The following is a 21748-nucleotide window of genomic DNA, read 5'->3' as shown; positions in this document are numbered from 1 at the left end:
ATTACACATGACAGCTTGAGACTGAGTGTGAACGAATGTGGCCTTTTTTTTTTTCTCTTCCTGGCACTGCCTCGCTGGAGGCGGGAGGGATGCTATTTCATGTGTGGCGGGGTGGCAATGGGGATGGATGAAGGCAGCAAGTATGGATATTTACATGCACACAAATCTACAAGCTCTTCACCATTTCCATTTACAACACTGAACACCCCATGTACACCAATTATACCCTCAACTGCCACATAACTCACCTTTGCATTCAAATCACCCATCACTATAACCCGGTCTCGTGCATCAAAGCTGCTAACACAATCAGCTGCTCTCAAAACACTTGCCTCTAATGATCTTTCTTCTCATGACCAGGTGCATAGGCACCAATAATTACCCATCTCTCTTCATCCACTTTCAGCTTTACCCATATTAATCTAGAGTTACTTTCTTACACTCTATCATACTCCCACAACTCCTGTTTCAGTAGTACTACTCCTTCCTTTGCTCTTGTCCTCTCAACAACCCCTGACTTTACTCCCAAGGCATTCCCAAACCACTTTTCCCTTTTACCCTTGAGCTTCGTTTCACTCAGAGCCAAAACATCCAGGTTCCTTTCCTCAAACATATTACTTATCTCCTTTTTTCTCATCTTGGTTACATCCACACATATTTAGACACCCCAATCTGAACCTTCAAGGAGAATGAGCACTCCCTTTTAGAAAGTTAAAATACAAGGAGGGGAGTGTTTCTAGCCCCCGCTTCCGTCCCCTTTAGTCATCTTCTACGACACGCTGGGAATGCGTGGGAAGTATTCTTTCTCCCCTATTCCCAGGGATATATATATATATATATATATATATATATATATATATATATATATATATATATATTATCCCTGGGGATAGGGGATTAAGAATACTTCCCACGTATTCCCTGCGTGTCGTAGAAGGCGACTAAAAGGGGAGGGAGCGGGGGGCTGGAAATCCTCCCCTCTCGGTTTTTTTTTTCAATTTTCCAAAAGAAGGAACAGAGAATTGGGCCAGGTGAGGGTATTCCCTCAAAGGCCCAGTCCTCTGTTCTTAACGCTACCTCGCTAATGCGGGAAATGGCGAATAGTTTGAAAGAAAAGAAAAGAATATATATATATATATATATATATTTCTTTTTCGTTCATACTATTCGCCATTTCCCGCGTTAGTGAGGTAGCGTTAAAAACAAAGGACTGGGCCTTTGAAGGAATATCCTCATCTGGCCCCCTTCTCTGTTCCTTTTTAGGGGGAAAAAAAAAAAAAAAAAAAAACAAGAGGGGGGATTTCCAGCCCCCCGCTCCCTTCCCTTTTAGTCGCCTTCTACGACACGCAGGGAATATGTGGGAAGTATTCTTTCTCCCCTATCCCCAGGGATATATATATATATATATCTTTCTTTCTTTCAAACTATTCGCCATTTCCCGCATTAGCGAGGTAGCGTTAAGAACAGAGGACTGAGCCTTTGAGGGACTACCCTCACCTGGCCCAATTCTCTGTTCCTTCTTTTGGAAAAAAAAACAGACGAAAGAAATGGCCCAACCCACCCCCATACACATGTATATACATACGTCCACACACGCAAATATACATACCTACACAGCTTTCCATGGTTTACCCCAGACGCTTCACATGCCTTGATTCAATCCACTGACAGCACGTCAACCCCGGTATACCACATCGTTCCAATTCACTCTATTCCTTGCCCTCCTTTCACCCTCCTGCATGTTCAGGCCTCGATCACACAAAATCTTTTTCACTCCATCTTTCCACCTCCAATTTGGTCTCCCTCTTCTCCTCGTTCCCTCCACCTCCGACACATATATCCTCTTGGTCAATCTTTCCTCACTCATTCTCTCCATGTGACCAAACCATTTCAAAACACCCTCTTCTGCTCTCTCAACCACGCTCTTTTTATTTCCACACATCTCTCTTACCCTTACGTTACTTACTCGATCAAACCACCTCACACCACACATTGTCCTCAAACATCTCATTTCCAGCACATCCATCCTCCTGCGCACAACTCTATCCATAGTCCACGCCTCGCAACCATACAACATTGTTGGAACCACTATTCCTTCAAACATACCCATTTTTGCTTTCCGAGATAATGTTCTCGATTTCCACACATTCTTCAAGGCTCCCAGAATTTTCACCCCCTCCCCCATCCTATGATCCACTTCCGCTTCCATGTTTCCATCCGCTGCCAGATCCACTCCCAGATATCTAAAACACTTCACTTCCTCCAGTTTTTCTCCATTCAAACTCACCTCCCAATTGACTTGACCCTCAACCCTACTGTACCTAATAACCTTGCTCTTATTCACATTTACTCTTAACTTTCTTCTTTCACACACGTTACCAAACTCAGTCACCAGCTTCTGCAGTTTCTCACATGAATCAGCCACCAGCGCTGTATCATCAGCGAACAACAACTGACCCACTTCCCAAGCTCTCTCATCCCCAACAGACTTCATCCTTGCCCCTCTTTCCAAAACTCTTGCATTCACCTCCCTAACAACCCCATCCATAAACAAATTAAACAACCATGGAGACATCACACACCCCTGCCGCAAACCTACATTCACTGAGAACCAATCACTTTCCTCTCTTCCTACACGTACACATGCCTTACATCCTCGATAAAAACTTTTCACTGCTTCTAACAACTTGCCTCCCACACCATATATTCTTAATACCTTCCACAGAGCATCTCTATCAACTCTATCATATGCCTTCTCCAGATCCATAAATGCTACATGCAAATCCATTTGCTTTTCTAAGTATTTCTCACATACATTCTTCAAAGCAAACACCTGATCCACACATCCTCTACCACTTCTGAAACCACACTGCTCTTCCCCAATCTGATGCTCTGTACATGCCTTCACCCTCTCAATCAATACCCTCCCATACAATTTGCCAGGAATACTCAACAAACTTATACCTCTGTAATTTGAGCACTCCCTCTTATCCCCTTTGCCTTTGTACAATGGCACTATGCACGCATTCCGCCAATCCTCAGGCACCTCACCATGAGTCATACATACATTAAATAACCTTACCAACCAGTCAACAATACAGTCACCCCTTTTTTAATAAATTCCACTGCAATACCATCCAAACTTGCTGCCTTGCCGGCTTTCATCTTCCGCAAAGCTTTTACTACCTCTTCTCTGTTTACCAAATCATTTTCCCTAACCCTCTCACTTTGCACACCACCTCGACCAAAACACCCTATATCTGCCACTCTATCATCAGACACATTCAACAAACCTTCAAAATACTCACTCCATCTCCTTCTCACATCACCACTACTTGTTATCACCTCCCCATTTGTGCCCTTCACTGAAGTTCCCATTTGCTCCCTTGTCTTACGCACTTTATTTACCTCCTTCCAGAACATCTTTTTATTCTCCCTAAAATTTACTGATAGTCTCTCACCCCAACTCTCATTTGCCCTTTTTTTCACCTCTTGCACCTTTCTCTTGACCTCCTGTCTCTTTCTTTTATACATCTCCCACTCAATTGCATTTTTTCCCTGCAAAAATCGTCCAAATGCCTCTCTCTTCTCTTTCACTAATACTCTTACTTCTTCATCCCACCACTCACTACCCTTTCTAATCAACCCACCTCCCACTCTTCTCATGCCACAAGCATCTTTTGCGCAATCCATCACTGATTCCCTAAATACATCCCATTCCTCCCCCACTCCCCTTACTTCCATTGTTCTCACCTTTTTCCATTCTGTACTCAGTCTCTCCTGGTACTTCCTCACACAAGTCTCCTTCCCAAGCTCACTTACTCTCACCACCCTCTTCACCCCAACATTCACTCTTCTTTTCTGAAAACCCATACAAATCTTCACCTTAGCCTCCACAAGATAATGATCAGACATCCCTCCAGTTGCACCTCTCAGCACATTAACATCCAAAAGTCTCTCTTTCACGCACCTGTCAATTAACACGTAATCCAATAACGCTCTCTGGCCATCTCTCCTACTTACATAAGTATACTTATGTATATCTCGCTTTTTAAACCAGGTATTCCCAATCATCAGTCCTTTTTCAGCACATAAATCTACAAGCTCTTCACCATTTCCATTTACAACACTGAACACCCCATGTATACCAATTATTCCCTCAACTGCCACATTACTCACCTTTGCATTCAAATCACCCATCACTATATATATACATATATATATATATATATATATATATATATATATATATATGTATATATATATATATGTATATATATGTATATATATGTAATTTGTTTATGGATGGGGTTGTAAAGGAGGTAAATGCAAGAGTCCTGGAAAGAGGGGCAAGTATGAAGTCTGTTGGGGATGAGAGAGCTTGGGAAGTGAGTCAATTGTTGTTCGCTGATGATACAGCGCTGGTGGCTGATTCATGTGAGAAACTGCAGAAGCTGGTGACTGAGTTTGGTAAAGTGTGTGGAAGAAGAAAGTTGAGAGTAAATGTGAATAAGAGCAAGGTTATTAGGTACAGTAGGGGTGAGGGTCAAGTCAATTGGGAGGTGAGTTTGAATGGAGAAAAACTGGAGGAAGTGAAGTGTTTTAGATATCTGGGAGTGGATCTGTCAGCGGATGGAACCATGGAAGCGGAAGTGGATCATAGGGTGGGGGAGGGGGCGAAAATTTTGGGAGCCTTGAAAAATGTGTGGAAGTCGAGAACATTATCTCGGAAAGCAAAAATGGGTATGTTTGAGGGAATAGTGGTTCCAACAATGCTGTATGGTTGCGAGGCGTGGGCTATGGATAGAGATGTGCGCAGGAGGATGGATGTGCTGGAAATGAGATGTTTGAGGACAATGTGTGGTGTGAGGTGGTTTGATCGAGTAAGTAACGTAAGGGTAAGAGAGATGTGTGGAAATAAAAAGAGCGTGGTCGAGAGAGCAGAAGAGGGTGTTTTGAAATGGTTTGGGCACATGGAGAGAATGAGTGAGGAGAGATTGACCAAGAGGATATATGTGTCGGAGGTGGAGGGAACGAGGAGAAGAGGGAGACCAAATTGGAGGTGGAAAGATGGAGTGAAAAAGATTTTGTGTGATCGGGGCCTGAACATGCAGGAGGGTGAACGGAGGGCAAGAAATAGAGTGAATTGGAGTCATGTGGTATACAGGGGTTGACGTGCTGTCAGTGGATTGAAGCAAGGCATGTGAAGCGTCTGGGGTAAACCATGGAAAGCTGTGTAGGTATGTATATTTGCGTGTCTGGACGTGTGTATGTACATGTGTATGGGGGGGGGGGTTGGGCCATTTCTTTCGTCTGTTTCCTTGCGCTACCTCGCAAACGCGGGAGACAGTGACAAAGTATTAAAAAAAAAAAAAAAAAAAAAAAAAAAAAAAAATATATATATATATATATATATTTATTATATTATTTATTATACTTTGTCGCTGTCTCCCGCATTTGCGAGGTAGCGCAAGGAAACAGACGAAAGAAATGGCCCAACCCACCCCCATACACATGTATATACATACGTCCACACACGCAAATATACATACCTACACAGCTTTCCATGGTTTACCCCAGACGCTTCACATGCCTTGATTCAATCCACTGACAGCACGTCAACCCCAGTATACCACATCGTTCCAATTCACTCTATTCCTTGCCCTCCTTTCACCCTCCCGCATGTTCAGGCCCCGATCACACAAAATCTTTTTCACTCCATCTTTCCACCTCCAATTTGGTCTCCCTCTTCTCGTTCCCTCCACCTCCGACACATATATCCTCTTGGTCAATCTTTCCTCACTCATTCTCTCCATGTGACCAAACCATTTCAAAACACCCTCTTCTGCTCTCTCAACCACGCTCTTTTTATTTCCACACATCTCTCTTACCCTTATGTTACTTACTCGATCAAACCACCTCACACCACACATTGTCCTCAAACACCTCATTTCCAGCACATCCATCCTCCTGCGCACAACTCTATCCATAGTCCACGCCTCGCAACCATACAACATTGTTGGAACCACTATTCCTTCAAACATACCCATTTTTGCTTTCCGAGATAATGTTCTCGACTTCCACACATTCTTCAAGGCTCCCAGAATTTTCGCCCCCTCCCCCACCCTATGATCCACTTCCACTTCCATGTTTCCATCCGCTGCTAGATCCACTCCCAGATATCTAAAACACTTCACTTCCTCCATTCAAACTCACCTCCCAATTGACTTGACCCTACTGTACCTAATAACCTTGCTCTTATTCACATTTACTCTTAACTTTCTTCTTTCACACACTTTACCAAACTCAGTCACCAGCTTCTGCAGTTTCTCACATGAATCAGCCACCAGCGCTGTATCATCAGCGAACAACAACTGACTCACTTCCCAAGCTCTCTCATCCCCAACAGACTTCATACTTGCCCCTCTTTCCAAAACTCTTGCATTCACCTCCCTACCAACCCCATCCATAAAAAAATTAAACAACCATGGAGACATCACACACCCCTGCCGCAAACCTACATTCACTGAGAACCAATCACTTTCCTCTCTTCCTACACGTACACATGCCTTACATCCTCGATAAAAACTTTTCACTGCTTCTAACAACTTTCCTCCCACACCATATATTCTTAATACCTTCCACAGAGCATCTCTATCAACTCTATCATATGCCTTCTCCAGATCCATAAATGCTACATACAAATCCATTTGCTTTTCTAAGTATTTCTCACATACATTCTTCAAAGCAAACACCTGATCCACACATCCTCTACCACTTCTGAAACCACACTGCTCTTCCCCAATCTGATGCTCTGTACATGCCTTCACCCTCTCAATCAATACCCTCCCATATAATTTGCCAGGAATACTCAACAAACTTATACCTCTGTAATTTGAGCACTCACTCTTATCCCCTTTGCCCTTGTACAATGGCACTATGCACGCATTCCGCCAATCCTCAGGCACCTCACCATGAGTCATACATACATTAAATAACCTTACCAACCAGTCAACAATACAGTCACCCCCTTTTTTAATAAATTCCACTGCAATACCATCCAAACCTGCTGCCTTGCCGGCTTTCATCTTCCGCAAAGCTTTTACTACCTCTTCTCTGTTTACCAAATCATTTTCCCTAACCCTCTCACTTTGCACACCACCTCGACCAAAACACCCTATATCTGCCACTCTATCATCAAACACATTCAACAAACCTTCAAAATACTCACTCCATCTCCTTCTCACATCACCACTACTTGTTATCACCTCCCCATTTGCGCCCTTCACTGAAGTTCCCATTTGCTCCCTTGTCTTACGCACTTTATTTACCTCCTTCCAGAACATCTTTTTATTCTCCCTAAAATTTAATGATACTCTCTCACCCCAACTCTCATTTGCCCTTTTTTTCACCTCTTGCACCCTTATATTTTCTCTTTGTCAACCTTTTCTCACTCATTCTCTCCATATGTCCAAACCATTTCAACACAACCTCTTCAACTGTGAAACACACTATTTATTACCACACATCTCTCTAACCCTTTCATTTCTTTTTCAATTATACCACTTCACTTCACATATTGTCCTCAAACATTTAATTTCTAATGAATCTACCCTCCTCTGCACAGTCTTATCTAAAGCCCATGACTCACATCCACATAATATGATTGGGACTACTATTCCTTCAAACATACCTATTTTTGCCCTCCAAGATGACGTTCTCTCTTTCTACACATTCTTCTGAGCTTCCAGAACCTTCACCACCTCACCCATTCTATGACCACTCACTTCAGCTTTCATGGTTTCATTCACTGCCATGTCCACTCCCAGATATCTGAAACACTTCACTTCCTCCAATTTTTCTCCATTCAGACTCACACTCCAACTAACCTGTCCCTCAACCCTGCTGACTCTAATAACCTTGCCCTTATTCACATTCACTCTCAACTTTTTCAATTCACATATTTTTCGAAACTCAGTCACAAATTTATGCACTTTGTCACCTGAATCTGCCACCAGTGCTGTATCATCAGCAAACAGTAACCAACTCATTTTCCAGGCCCTTTCATCCCTCATAGACTGCATACTCACTCCTCTCTTCAAGATTTTTGCATTTACCTCCCTTACCATCCATCCATAAACAAACTGAACATCCATGGTGACATCACACACCTCTGCTTCAGACCAACCTTCACTTGGAACCAATCACTTACCTCTCTTCCTACTCATACACAGGCCTTACACCATCAATAAAAATTTACAGCTTCTAGCAGCTTTCCTCCCACACCATGTGTCTTAAGACCTTCCACAAAGCATCTCTATTAACCCTATTATATGCCTTCTCCAGATCACTAAATGCCACATACAAATCCATCTGTTTTTCTAAGTATTTCTCACACACACAGTCTTTAAAGCAAACATCTGATTCACACATCCTCTATCACTTAGAAGCCACACTGCTCCTCCCCAAACTGATGCTCTGTACATGCCTTCATCCTCTCAATCAATACCCTCCCATGCAATTTACCAGGTACACTCAACAAACTTATACCTCTGTAGTTTGAACACTCACCTTTATCCCCCTTGACTTCATATAATGGCCTGTACATGCATTCCACCAATCTTCAAGCATCTCACTGTGATCCATATATACAGTGAAAATCCTTAACAACCAATTATCACAGTTACCCCCTTTTATAACTAAATTCATCTGCAATATCATTCACTCCAGCCACCTCACTGCATTTTATCTCAGGTAAGGCTTTCACCACCTCTTCTCTTCACCAAACCACTCTCTATGACTCTCTCACTTTGCATACCACCCTGACCAAAACTCCCTACACATCTGCTGTGCTTACTAGGTTGAGCAAGTTAAAAACTGGGACATTTCAAAATCTGGTTTAGTCCAAGTCCAAAGCATTCCAGATTTGGGATCACATACCTGTACTTTTAATTTGATTACAAGATTCCAAACATCCTATTCCTTCCTAGTTCACATAATCAGCATGAGAAAAATACTTTTAATGAAAAGACACTAAGTAGGTTATGAAGACGAATATACCTCCACCTCACACTATACACTTCTCTATCTTTAATTTTAATGAAAAGACACTAAGTAGGTTATGAAGATTTGAATATACCTCCACCTCACACTATACACTTCTCTATCTTTAAACTTTCCTTTGGCATGGCAAGTTTGAATGTCAGTAGAGATACTGTAAACAAGTGATGGTTGCTTAAATAGCTGTTGGAAGGTAGTTATTTAGTTATTTTTATGCTCACTAGCATCATATCCTGAGTATAGTTTGGGAGGATACACATCACCATATTTTCTCTCCACAGAAGTCATATTCAATCTCCTGACACTGCATGTTATAATTTTTTTCTATAAATAATACACATTTACAAAGATATGTAATACCTGGAAAAGTCAGGCATTTCTTGCTTGAAATCTTGATTTTACCCTGACTTTGAAAGTCTGGTTGTAGAGAGAACACTTGCTATCTAAACATTTGAACTAAACCAGGTTCATCAATTCACCTGGGCTTCTTGTATACACTGCACTTGATAAAAATTATGCAAAAGTAGGGTTGCACTATTAAACACATATTTTATACTTAAAACAATGCATTCCACCTCTCCCTTGTAGGCACGAAGCATATTGATCCGGACACAGGTCTTATCTACTTCAAATATGACTTTGGCTATGAGTTTGGAGTAGTCTTACCTGGAGAAGCAAAGAAGGTGGAGAAAAAAAAAGTAAATGGAGATCATAGTAGTGACATCCCTATTCCTGTGATTCATGAGAAAACAGAAGCTTCTAAAACTGAAAAGAGTACTGCTAAGACCAATGGTCATGTCCATCACCTTGAAGTTACTAGCCCAAAAGACTCGCCTGCTGCAGTAGTTGAAGAATCTACATCACGAAAAGGCACTTCCATCCAGGTTCCTGGAACAGACCATGTCTCTCCACAGCCATCACTGCAGTCCGACATCTCTGAAACAGACCGTGAGTATCAGCAGTACATGGGAAAGATGATTCCTGAATTTGTGCCCAAGAAGCAAGCTCAATTTCGTCCCATCTCTGGTGACCCATATTCAGACAGTGAAGCAGAGTCAGATCATCCCAGCCCATCCAAGATTTCTGAGTTGAGTCCTGGTATTCATGTGGGTCCAAAGAGGTTTGTGCCTCTTGTTCCTGGTGCAGCTGTTCAACCCAAGACACTTCCTTTTCAAGGATCCCCAGCTGATGCACTCTACACAACAACAGACCTGGGAGGTACTGGTTGTCTTCTGCCTGCACGACCAGTGTTTCTCCTTATGAACACCCTGCTCATGTGCTGGACAGTTAAACTAACTTTTGTGATTCCATTGACATGCATGGCATTAGTCTCCTCTGCATCCTCACAGTATTCAGTAGGCTTATAATGTATTAAAGGACTGCTACCAAGTGTTGGTATGACAAGTACTGTGGTGTAGTCTATAGGTCTAAATAGTAAACCATAATATAGGACATCATGTACATAGTATTCCGTTTTTTAGAATCGGTACCATTGGTGGAAGTTGACAGAATAGTTCTTGTTCTTTGAAGAATATTTCCACCAATAAATAAATTTGCACGTTTGTATTTTCCTTTAATTTGCAAGCTGTAAAACCTTTTAATGCCCTTGAAATTTCCTTAATACTGTGTATGCTAATTTTAGTTATTACATTTCATTGTTTGATTTATTAATTGAGTTTGTGCTTTTTCCAAATTTGAATGTATAATTTATGCTTTTAATGGTGACCTGATTCATTATTGATTTATAAACAGTTTAAATCATCCTAACCAGAGTTTGGGTATCATAGGATGAAAAGCATAGTTCTTGCTTCTAAGTGCGTGGCTTAGGTGCCCTACTCCTCTTCCACTTAGCTAACCCTAGCTGTCTCTGCCTCACCTCCAACAGTACTTGGGTCCCCCCTCAGCGCTACACCCCCTTCCACGCCTTCCACACCCCGCTCTGGTCCCCTTACACAGCCCATACGACCACCACATTACATCACGGTAAGTCATTGGCAAAAGTATGTTCGGTTATAATTCTAAGTTTTCATACATTGTTGCAATGCTTAAATATACAAAATGTTTATCTAAATTTTTGTCATACCCAAACAGATCAGCTATTGTAACTATTTATCTTGCCTTCATGTTCCTGTCCAGCAGAATATGTCTGTGTGTAAATTATCTTTTCAAATCACCCTCCTGTAGCTTTTTAGTTCCTATACGAAAATTACATTCCATCCTCTACAATCTCCTACTGCTTATCAAGAGTAAATATTCCTCCACCAAATAATTCCAGTATATAGTCCAACTCCAGAGGGCCAGCAGTCCACAATCTTAAGTGGCATGTTTCATAGAGACATTAAGGAAAATTGTACGTCTTTAAATTTACATTTTTAACACATAAAATGATCACTATGGATTTAATCAAATGGTATTCAGTAAGAAATGCTTTTAATTTCATTTTGGTCATTTTCTGTGTATTTTTGCTTATTTTATAGTCAACGTTATTTCTGACTTGCAAATTGGACAATATAATTTTGATTTTGTGTTGGTCAGATTTTAATCCATTAACCATTTCTAAAGCAAGTAATTTATTTTTTGCTCTACAATCACAGGTTCCACATGGGTCATTCGCCACAATTAATGAAAACATTAATAGAAATTCAGTTCAGTATTGTTCCACAATTCCTTTGTGCAGAAAGATAACCATAGATATGGTCATACATGGTGTGAACAGAATCACCCTTTATGAAAATCACATGTCACACCAATCTCATGCATAACTAAGACCAGGTTACTAATTTAAATTGCTATTTTTTTTCCATGCCTTTTTTTGAATTCAGAGTAGGGTGACATATACAGGATCCTTCCAAAATTTTCTAAAGGACCATCTTTGCATAATCTGGTGTCAAAAGATGCAACAATCCTTGCAAAGGTGGGATTAAAAATTTTCCAAACTGGTTTGGTTATCAATATTTCTATCTGCTATCAGTGACTAGTGATGAAAAGAATGAGGGCTACCTAAGCAAATGTATATAGAGATCCAGGTAAGAGCAAAGAGGCATGAATAAAGCAAGGAAAATGTATTTAAGAAGTTTCATTATGATATAAAGAATTGAGAAAACAGCATTCTTCAGAGGATTGTCAGAAAATGTGTAGCAGATCAGTGTTGCTTCACTATTCAAAGTAGGTAATAAAATGAACCATTACTGGGAGAGGGACAATCTTTTTTTCATCATTCACCATAGCTATTGTATTTTAATTTATTTCTTCCCTTGAAGGGATCACCCTGTGAATATAGAATAATCAGGAACCAGAACTTGCAATAGAAGGCCAAGCAGCCCATCTGGCCTCACCTGAGGTTTAGTTAAACTCTCCACTTAAAAGGCTTTAATCCTCTATCTGCCATATGGCAATGCCCTGAGGCTCCTGTTATTCATATGGAAGATTGCATTGAACTTAATACAGGTTGCACCTCTCTAAGCCAGTGCTCTCTGTAGTCCGGCAACTCCCATGGCGTGGTTTATTTTAAATCTGCCACTATTAGTTATTAGTTTGTATATCTGGCACCAGGGTGGCACTGTTAGTAGTGCTAAGGCACCAAAATCTGTTTACACTGTAGCCGAGCTTAGTAACAATCTTGTTAATTTCTTATATTCAGCTGTAATTTAGCCCTTAAAGATGTCATCCAAGATACCAAGGTGTGCAGCATAAGCTTAAATCATTATATATGCTTGAAAAGGAGGAGTTACTTAAAAAAAATTTGATAAAGGTACTTCTGTAAAGACTTTGTGTGAGCACTATGAGGATGCCGGATTAAAGAGGTACAACCTGTTTGTCTAAGGTAAATACCAGCTCTCCATGTTGGCTGAGCTGAAATATGGAAAATTATGAGGGCACTCATGAAGTAAACTCTCTATGGAAGTGATGCACCTTTACAGTGCCAAATGGGGCAACTCTGAAGATAGGGATAACCTCAGCTTTACTTTAGAACTACTGGAAATAGGATGACAATTGTAGAAAGTGTGCTGCTTTGGAGTTGGGGGAAAACATAAACTTAGATATGTAGCTATTCTACTACTGGAATACAGAATGCTGTATGTTGCTCAAGCATTCATTCATCCCCTAAAGCAAGCTCTTCTTGAAGCAAGATTGAGTATCCACCATCATGCCAAAAAGTGACTCCTTACTGTATATTCACTCCTTTAATGATAACCAGTTATCCAGTGAATGAGGTGTTCAGAGATTTCCACATTCATGAAAATAATCTCAAAGGGCTCTTAGAAGAACAGATACTTTGTTCCCAGTCAAGGAGTGCCAAAAACATTTTTGGCAAGCTTGTCCAGAAAATCAGTTGAAGATGGTTTTCCAAAAAGGCCCAGGGTTCAAGCAAATCAGCCTCCTATACACCTTTTCACTAATTACAAGAAAGGTATAGCTTGACTTCTGATTTCCAGCCACCAAGAAAAATTTCACAAGAAATGAGGGCAAGAGTCTCATCCTTTCTAATTGCAAACAGTTCCAATCAATTAAAACTAATTGAGGAGACATTTGCTGTGGCCACTTCTTGAGGGAGTTTCTGAAGGAAACAGGCATTAGAGATATAGATGGATAGATAAAACTGCTATATACAGAACTACAAAAGTAAATCTAAATGATTATTACCAGTACTCATCTGATCTCTCAGCACATACCTCCATGATGCCTACTGGCATATTCTAGAAGCCAAAAATTTCAGAAAGTTTCAAAATAGGTCACAACATATTACAGTTCACAGCAGTGCCATTCAGCTTGGGTATACCATTCCCCAAAAACAGGAAAAATTGAACAACCTAGTTTACATCGATGATTTTCTGGTGTTCACATTACCAGAGGAGGTGGTATTTCAAGAAATATCTCATATTAACTAAGAAGTCCCAGCTAATTCCAACCCAGGTGTTCACATGATTGAGCATAAAATGGGACATAAAACAAGGACACATGTCCCTCCTACACAACAGAAAAGTGGGAAACTTTTCCAAGGAAGAAAAGCAGTTTACTTTGCAAAAACAAGCTTCTAGGAGACAATGCAAATGGTTAATAGGAAAGTTCAGCTTTCAGAACTAGTATGTATCCCTAAGAGAGAGAGATCCTACGTACCTACGTATGAGTACTTACAATGAAAGTTAGCCATAATAACTTCTTGCTTGATGAATAAGACTATTATTAGACACCACTTTCATAACATAAATATTTATTCTTAGTTCATCTGGCACTGATTACAACCAAGTCAAGTATTTTTTTAGATGTTTCTGTAGTTTTTCCATGCATGTTTCTGATTTCTTCTGGCTGCACACAAAATCATTTTTCTAATTTCTTGGATGGGCTCACACATATATTTATTTGATTTATTTTCAGTATGATCTAGAGTATTGTTAAAAACTTACTTAATAAATCTGTATCTTTCCTGTTGAGAGGTTGTCAAGTTTAACACATTTTCTACCTTCAGTTTGTTGCCATTCATAGATTATTTCATATCTATATAGTTGCAGTTTTTTCAGCCTTTCATGATAGTTTGTATGTTCTATCACCTCAATTCAGTTCATGAAGTTTCTGAACTCATATTTTTATTTGTTTTGTTAGTGACTACATGAAACTAAAACCCATAGATGCAGCTACCCTTACTGAACCATAGAATGGTGTATGTTTTTTAACACTAGCATTAAATTTTGCATCATATATTCATACTGTAAATATTCTCATCAAGTTTTCTGTCTCATGAGGTAAAAGTTCTCATAATCAGACCTGACAATAGCATTATCTTCTCAGTATACACTGTGAAATGCACTCTCTCATTGATGATGACACCAAAATTCTTATGTTTGTTCGAGTTTCTGTCACTTTCCATGTTAGGCTATTGTACGCTACCACAGTTGTATCCTTCCTTGTTCCTTATTTGCTCAAATTTATCTTCAGTAAATTTTGGTCGTTCATAAATTGTCTATGTCCTTTTCCATTCCCATTTGATCAGTCTCTCTGATATAATCATTTTGCTTACCCAGATGTCATCAGCATAGTTCCTTACTATGCTTTCCTTCACTTCACTTTCAGTGTCTAATATTATTACAAATAGAACCTAGACTAATACTGTTCCCTGTGGTATAAGACATTTTCCTCTTCAGACATGGTTCCATGTACTGTCATTTTGACTTTCTGTTGGTTAGAAGCTCTTTAATCCATCTTTTTATGATACCCATAATACTTTGTTTTGCTATTTCTCAAGCAGAATCATGTGGTTTACTTTGTCAGATGCTTTTGCAAAGTCAAGAAAAATAATATTTTATTTTTCCTAGATACATCTCTCATATGTGTACTTTTAATGAGTTAGTAATTGGGTTTGCATACTTTTCCCAGGCACAAATTCATGTCAGCCTTCGTTTATGTAGCTACTCCTAATTAGATAATTTATTAATGTCCATTTATCACTTTCATAGACTTTTATTTTGTGCAAAGTCAAACTAACTGGTTCTATTGCTATAGTATTGTTTACAGAGAGTGATCACCATCTTCATATACTTATCATCTCAAACCTATCTTCATGTTCATTATTGGTTAATTATTAGTTTGCAAATTGTTGCTGGACTAACAAGTCTCTCCAGATTAGAACAGGTCATTCATCATAGACATCATTAGAACACTGAGGTTCCAAAAATATCAAAGAACATATAATTCCTTGTCAACAAAGTCGATTCTCTCTGTGGCAGAGTTCTTACAGATCTCTGTAAATGATTTGTACTTAGAGGGAGTCTATGACAATGGGTGGTTGCTCTGTCTCATTTCAGTTTTCTTCAGTCAGAAGTTTGATAGCAACAGAGGGATATTGGTGAATTCATTTCACAGTATTACCATAAAGGGACCTGTTCACCACCCAGATCAATGCTCATCTCCCAGTACACATATTAGTGATGATGACATTCAGGTGTTTGACACAGATCCCTTAGACATAGATTTTAGCCAGTGAAATCAAATCAATCTTTTCCTGCATATAAAGAAATTAATAATTTAATACCGGATCCTTTTTACAATTCATCGATCCTGTGGAGAGACCAACCCTTGTGCCCACTTCTATTTGCTTTAATGCTGCCTACGACGAATGCTTATGTACCACTGCACCTTCTCAAGCATGTACTCTAAATTACATGTTTGAGTATAAAATTTGGACATTATATGTTTAAGGTTTCCTCATGATATCTGCAAATAAATCTTTTAATTTGATTGTTACTACTGTATTAGACTCCATCTCCAGACAATACTAGTCAATTTGGAAAAACACTGTAAGCTTGTGTGATTTCAGACTAACTCCAAGGAGACATGTGCTCTAGTTTCCCTCTTTAACTCGTACATAAGAAAGAAAAGTATTGAAAACTTTCTTCTCTTACAAGAGTTCCTTAAAGGAACCTATGGTAATTGATTTTGGCAAAGATGTAAGCCACCCCACCACAAAAAAATATCATACAATCCTTTTTGTTCAAAGGTCCAAGGTACATACCTCACAACTATGTCCCTAAAAATTTTAAGTTTTTAACTGTTATGAGCAGCATATCTTTCACCCCAGCTTTGAAGGGGAATTCTTGTTAAGAAAGGCATTATTCCATATTGCTCTGGCAAAATTGCATCAAGACTTTTGGTTAGAATCATCCCAAGTCCTGGAAGAAAATTAAAAACTAATGTTACAAAATGAAGACCTTACCATTGCAAGCTAGAAATATACATCATCATTAAGTACAAAGCATGTATTTTTAAGAACCTTAAATCCATTACCATCATGGAGATCACAATACTCATACAGACAACAGTGTTATTAGCAACATAGTTATGACAGTCAAAGCTGATAAAGTCCACAAAATGTCATCAATGAAAGTTTTAAAATGCACAACACCTTTTCTTCCTTTTAGGAGGAACTCTTATGAGCAGTCCTTTCCATCTGTTCCATATCCATCCTCCCTTCTGCGCTTCTGTCACACACTTCTCTCTCTGTTATCATATGATGTAAGACTGACCAGGATGGATGCTACAGCAAGCCTCATGTTGTTTTACAGCAGATAGAACAAAGAAACCTGTCCTCAGATAAAAGGGTGGTTTAGCCTTTACCATAAACCAGATGGGCTTGTTTAACTTATGATGTGTGTGTCAGTCACAGAATCTATGCTCATATGGCTTCCCTGCAGTAAAAGTTTTTACATTTTCTAGACCTATTTTTTCCAGTATGACAAAATGAAAAATTTTATTCCTTTGATATTATGTTCTTTATTTTATTTTTCCTTTTCATTCTCAATTCAAGCCATCATGTCTTCTCTAATCATGAAATTATTCACAATTTGAGCTTGAAATTTTGTTGCACAAGACATATTAGCATTATCTCTGAACCTGTCTCTCTGCTACTGAAATTGAACCTCATTAAGGTGTTTCCTTATTCTCTGATTTAATGTTTTCTTTGTGAAATTTCCCTTTTAAACTGCCAAAAAACTAAGACTTGCTTTCCAATTTTTAAACATTTCACTCCTGTGCAACACTGTTTATTCTACACAAAGCCAAACCTCAGGCTTTTCTGATATGTAAATAACATTACATGCCTTTTTGCTAGTGTATGATCTCTGTCACCTCAGTGAAGTTGGAAGAATTTTAGATAAGTACATATTGCCATACTAATAAATGTTCTCATTTGCTCTAAAAATGACTTTCCCTTTACACAGGATTATGATTCCTGATCTTTATCATCCCAAATTATGTATGGTCTATTGTTTTGAATAATCACTGTCTAATTAGATTTTGTTCCTTAGCCACTACGCGACCTGACAGTGATAGCAGGAGAGTCACTGCGGCTAGAGTGCGTGGTGCAAGCAGACCCACCTGTACAAGTGACATGGTCCAAAGGGGGCATCATTCTTCAAAATGGGCCAGACCACCAGATAGTGTACAGAAACGGTGTTTGTAGACTCATTATTCCCCAGGTCTTTCCAGGTATGAATACAGTTCTCGTTAGCCAATGTAAATCATATTTTTTTTTTTCTTTTTATTATACTTTGTCGCTGTCTCCCGCGTTTGCGAGGTAGCGCAAGGAAACAGACGAAAGAAATGGCCCAACCCCCCCCCCCATACACATGTATATACATACGTCCACACACGCAAATATACATACCTACACAGCTTTCCATGGTTTACCCCAGACGCTTCACATGCCCTGCTTCAATCCACTGACAGCAAGTCAACCCCGGTACACCACATCGCTCCAATTCACTCTATTCCTTGCCCTCCTTTCACCCTCCTGCATGTTCAGGCCACGATCACACAAAATCTTTTTCACTCCATCTTTCCACCTCCAATTTGGTCTCCCTCTTCTCCTTGTTCCCTCCACCTCCGACACATATATCCTCTTGGTCAATCTTTCCTCACTCATCCTCTCCATGTGCCCAAACCACTTCAAAACACCCTCTTCTGCTCTCTCAACCACGCTCTTTTTATTTCCACACATCTCTCTTACCCTTACGTTACTCACTCGATCAAACCACCTCACATCACACATTGTCCTCAAACATCTCATTTCCAGCACATCCATCCTCCTGCGCACAACTCTATCCATAGCCCACGCCTCGCAACCATACAACATTGTTGGAACCACTATTCCTTCAAACATACCCATTTTTGCTTTCCGAGATAATGTTCTCGACTTCCACACATTCTTCAAGGCCCCCAGGATTTTCGCCCCCTCCCCCACCCTATGATCCACTTCCGCTTCCATGGTTCCATCCGCTGCCAGATCCACTCCCAGATATCTAAAACACTTCACTTCCTCCAGTTTTTCTCCATTCAAACTCACCTCCCAATTGACTTGACCCTCAACCCTACTGTACCTAATAACCTTGCTCTTATTCACATTTACTCTTAACTTTCTTCTTCCACACACTTTTCCAAACTCAGTCACCAGCTTCTGCAGTTTCTCACATGAATCAGCCACCAGCGCTGTATCATCAGCGAACAACAACTGACTCACTTCCCAAGCTCTCTCATCCCCAACAGACTTCATACTTGCCCCTCTTTCCAAAACTCTTGCATTCACCTCCCTAACAACCCCATCCATAAACAAATTAAACAACCATGGAGACATCACACACCCCTGCCGCAAACCTACATTCACTGAGAACCAATCACTTTCCTCTCTTCCTACACGTACACATGCCTTACATCCTCGATAAAAACTTTTCACTGCTTCTAACAACTTTCCTCCCACACCATATATTCTTAATACCTTCCACAGAGCATCTCTATCAACTCTATCATATGCCTTCTCCAGATCCATAAATGCTACATACAAATCCATATTACTTATTATTTTATTATACTATGTCACTGTCTCCCGCATTAGCGAGGTAGCACAAGGAGACAGACAAAAGAATGGCCTAACCCACCCACATACACATGTATATACATACACATCCACACAGGCACATATACATACTTATGCATTTCCAACAAAGGCTACTTTCATTCACACTCAGTCTCTAGCTGTCATGTATAATGCACCGAAACCACATCTTCCTTTCCACATCCAGGCCCCACAAAACTTTCCATGGTTTACCCCAGACGCTTTACATGCCTTGGTTCAATCCATTGACAGCACGTCGACCCCGATACACCACATCGTTCCAATTCAACTCTATTCCTTGCACACCTTTCACCCTCCTGCATGTTCAGGCCCCGATTGCTCAAAATCTTTTTCACTCCATCATTCCACCTCCAATTTGGTCTCCCACTTCTCCTTGTTCCCTCCACCTCTGACACATATATCCTCTTTGTCAGTCTTTCCTCACTCATTCTCTCCATGTGACCAAACCCTTTCAATACACCTTCTTCTGCTGTCTCAACCACATTCTTTTTATTACCACACATCTCTCTTACCCTTTCATACCTTACTCGATCAAACCATCTCACACCACATATTGTCCTTAAACATCTCATTTCCAGCACATCCACCCTCCTCTGCACAACCCTATCTATAACCCATGCCTTGCAAGCGTGTAACATTGTTGGAATATACCCATTTTTGCTTTCCGAGATAATGTTCTCACCTTCCAGACATTCTTCAACGCTCCCAGGACTTTCGCCCCCTCCCCCACCCTGTGACTCACTTCCACTTCCATGGTTCCATCCGCTGCCAAATCCACTCCAAGATATCTAAAACGCTTCACTTCCTCCAGTTTTTCTCCATCCAAACTGACCTCCCAGTTGACTTATTCTCAACCCTACTGTACCTAATAACCTTGCTCTTATTCACATTTACTCTCAGCATTCTTCTTTCACACACTTGTCCATACTCAGTCACCAGCTTCTGCAGTTTCTCACATGAATCAGCCACCAGCGCTGTATCATCAGCGAACAACAACTGACTCACTTCCCAAGCCCTCTCATCCACAGCAGACTGCATACTTGCCCCTCTTTCCAAAACTCTTGCATTCACCTTCCTAACAACCCCATCCATAAACAAATTAAACAACCATGGAGACATCACGCACCCCTGCTGCAAACCGACATTCACTGAGAACCAATCACTTTCCTCTCTTCCTACTCGTACAAATGGTTACATCCTCTATAAAAACTTTTCACTGCTTCCAGCAACTTGCCTCCCTCACTATATATTTTTGATACCGTCCACAGAGCATCTCTGTCAACTCTATCATATGCCTTCTCCAAATCCATAAATGCTACACACAAATTCATTTGTTTCTCTAAGTATTTCTCACATACATTCTTCAAAACAAACACCTGATCCACACATCCTCTACCACTTCTGAAACCACACTGCTCTTCCCCAATCTGATGCTCTGTACATGCCTTCACTCTCTCAATCAATACCCTCCCATATAATTTCCCAGGAATACTCAATAAACTTATACCTCTGTAATTTGAACACTCACCCTTATCCCCTTTGCCTTTGTACAGTGGCACTATGCATGCATTCTGTCAATCCTCAGGCACTTCACCTTGAACCATACATACATTAAATATCCTCACCAACCAGTGAACAACACAGTCACCCCCTTTTTTTTAATGAATTCCACTGCAATACCATCCAAACCCGCTGCCTTGCCGGCTTTCATCTTCTGCAACGTTTTCACTACCTCTTATGTCTACCAAATCATTCTCCCTAACCCTCTCACTTTGCACACCACCTCTACCAAAAAACCGTATATCTGCCATTCTATCATCTAACACATTCAATAAATCTTCAAAATACTCACTCCATCTCCTTCTCACATCATCACTACTTGTTATTCCCTCCCCATTAGCCCCCTTCACCGATGTTTCCATATGTTCTCTTGTCTTATGCACTTCATTTACCTCCTTCTAAAACATCTTTTTATTCTCCCTAAAATTCATTTGTCCTCTATTTTACCTCTTGCACCTTTCTCTTAACCTCCTGCCTCTTTCATTTATACATCTCCCAATCATTTGCACTATTTCCCTGCAAAAATCAATCAAATGCCTCTCTCTTCTCTTTCACAACAATCTTACTTCTTCATCCCACCACTCATACCCTTTCTGATCTGCTCACCTCCCACCTTTCTCATGCCACAAGCATCTTTTGCGCACACCATCACTGCTTCCCTAAATACATCCCATTCCTCCCCACTCGCCTTATGTCTTTTGCTCTCACCTTTTTCCATTCTGCATT

The 21748-nt window shown here is 40.2% G+C and overlaps 1 protein-coding gene across 1 annotated transcript in view; it reads left to right on the top strand.

Moving 5' to 3' along the window:
- LOC139757885 (uncharacterized) overlaps positions 1-21748 on the top strand; it is a 686077-nt gene that overhangs the window by 654391 nt on the left and 9938 nt on the right. Inside the window, 3 exon segments of the mRNA XM_071678807.1 lie at positions 9649-10278; positions 10946-11043; positions 17859-18039. Coding sequence (XP_071534908.1) covers positions 9649-10278; positions 10946-11043; positions 17859-18039 — 909 coding nt within the window.

This window comes from Panulirus ornatus, chromosome 28 (assembly GCF_036320965.1).
Source record: "Panulirus ornatus isolate Po-2019 chromosome 28, ASM3632096v1, whole genome shotgun sequence".
Classification (NCBI taxonomy): Eukaryota; Metazoa; Arthropoda; class Malacostraca; order Decapoda; family Palinuridae; genus Panulirus; species Panulirus ornatus.
Note: the sequence above shows the minus strand (reverse complement) of the source record. Positions and strands in the feature narration are given on the sequence as shown.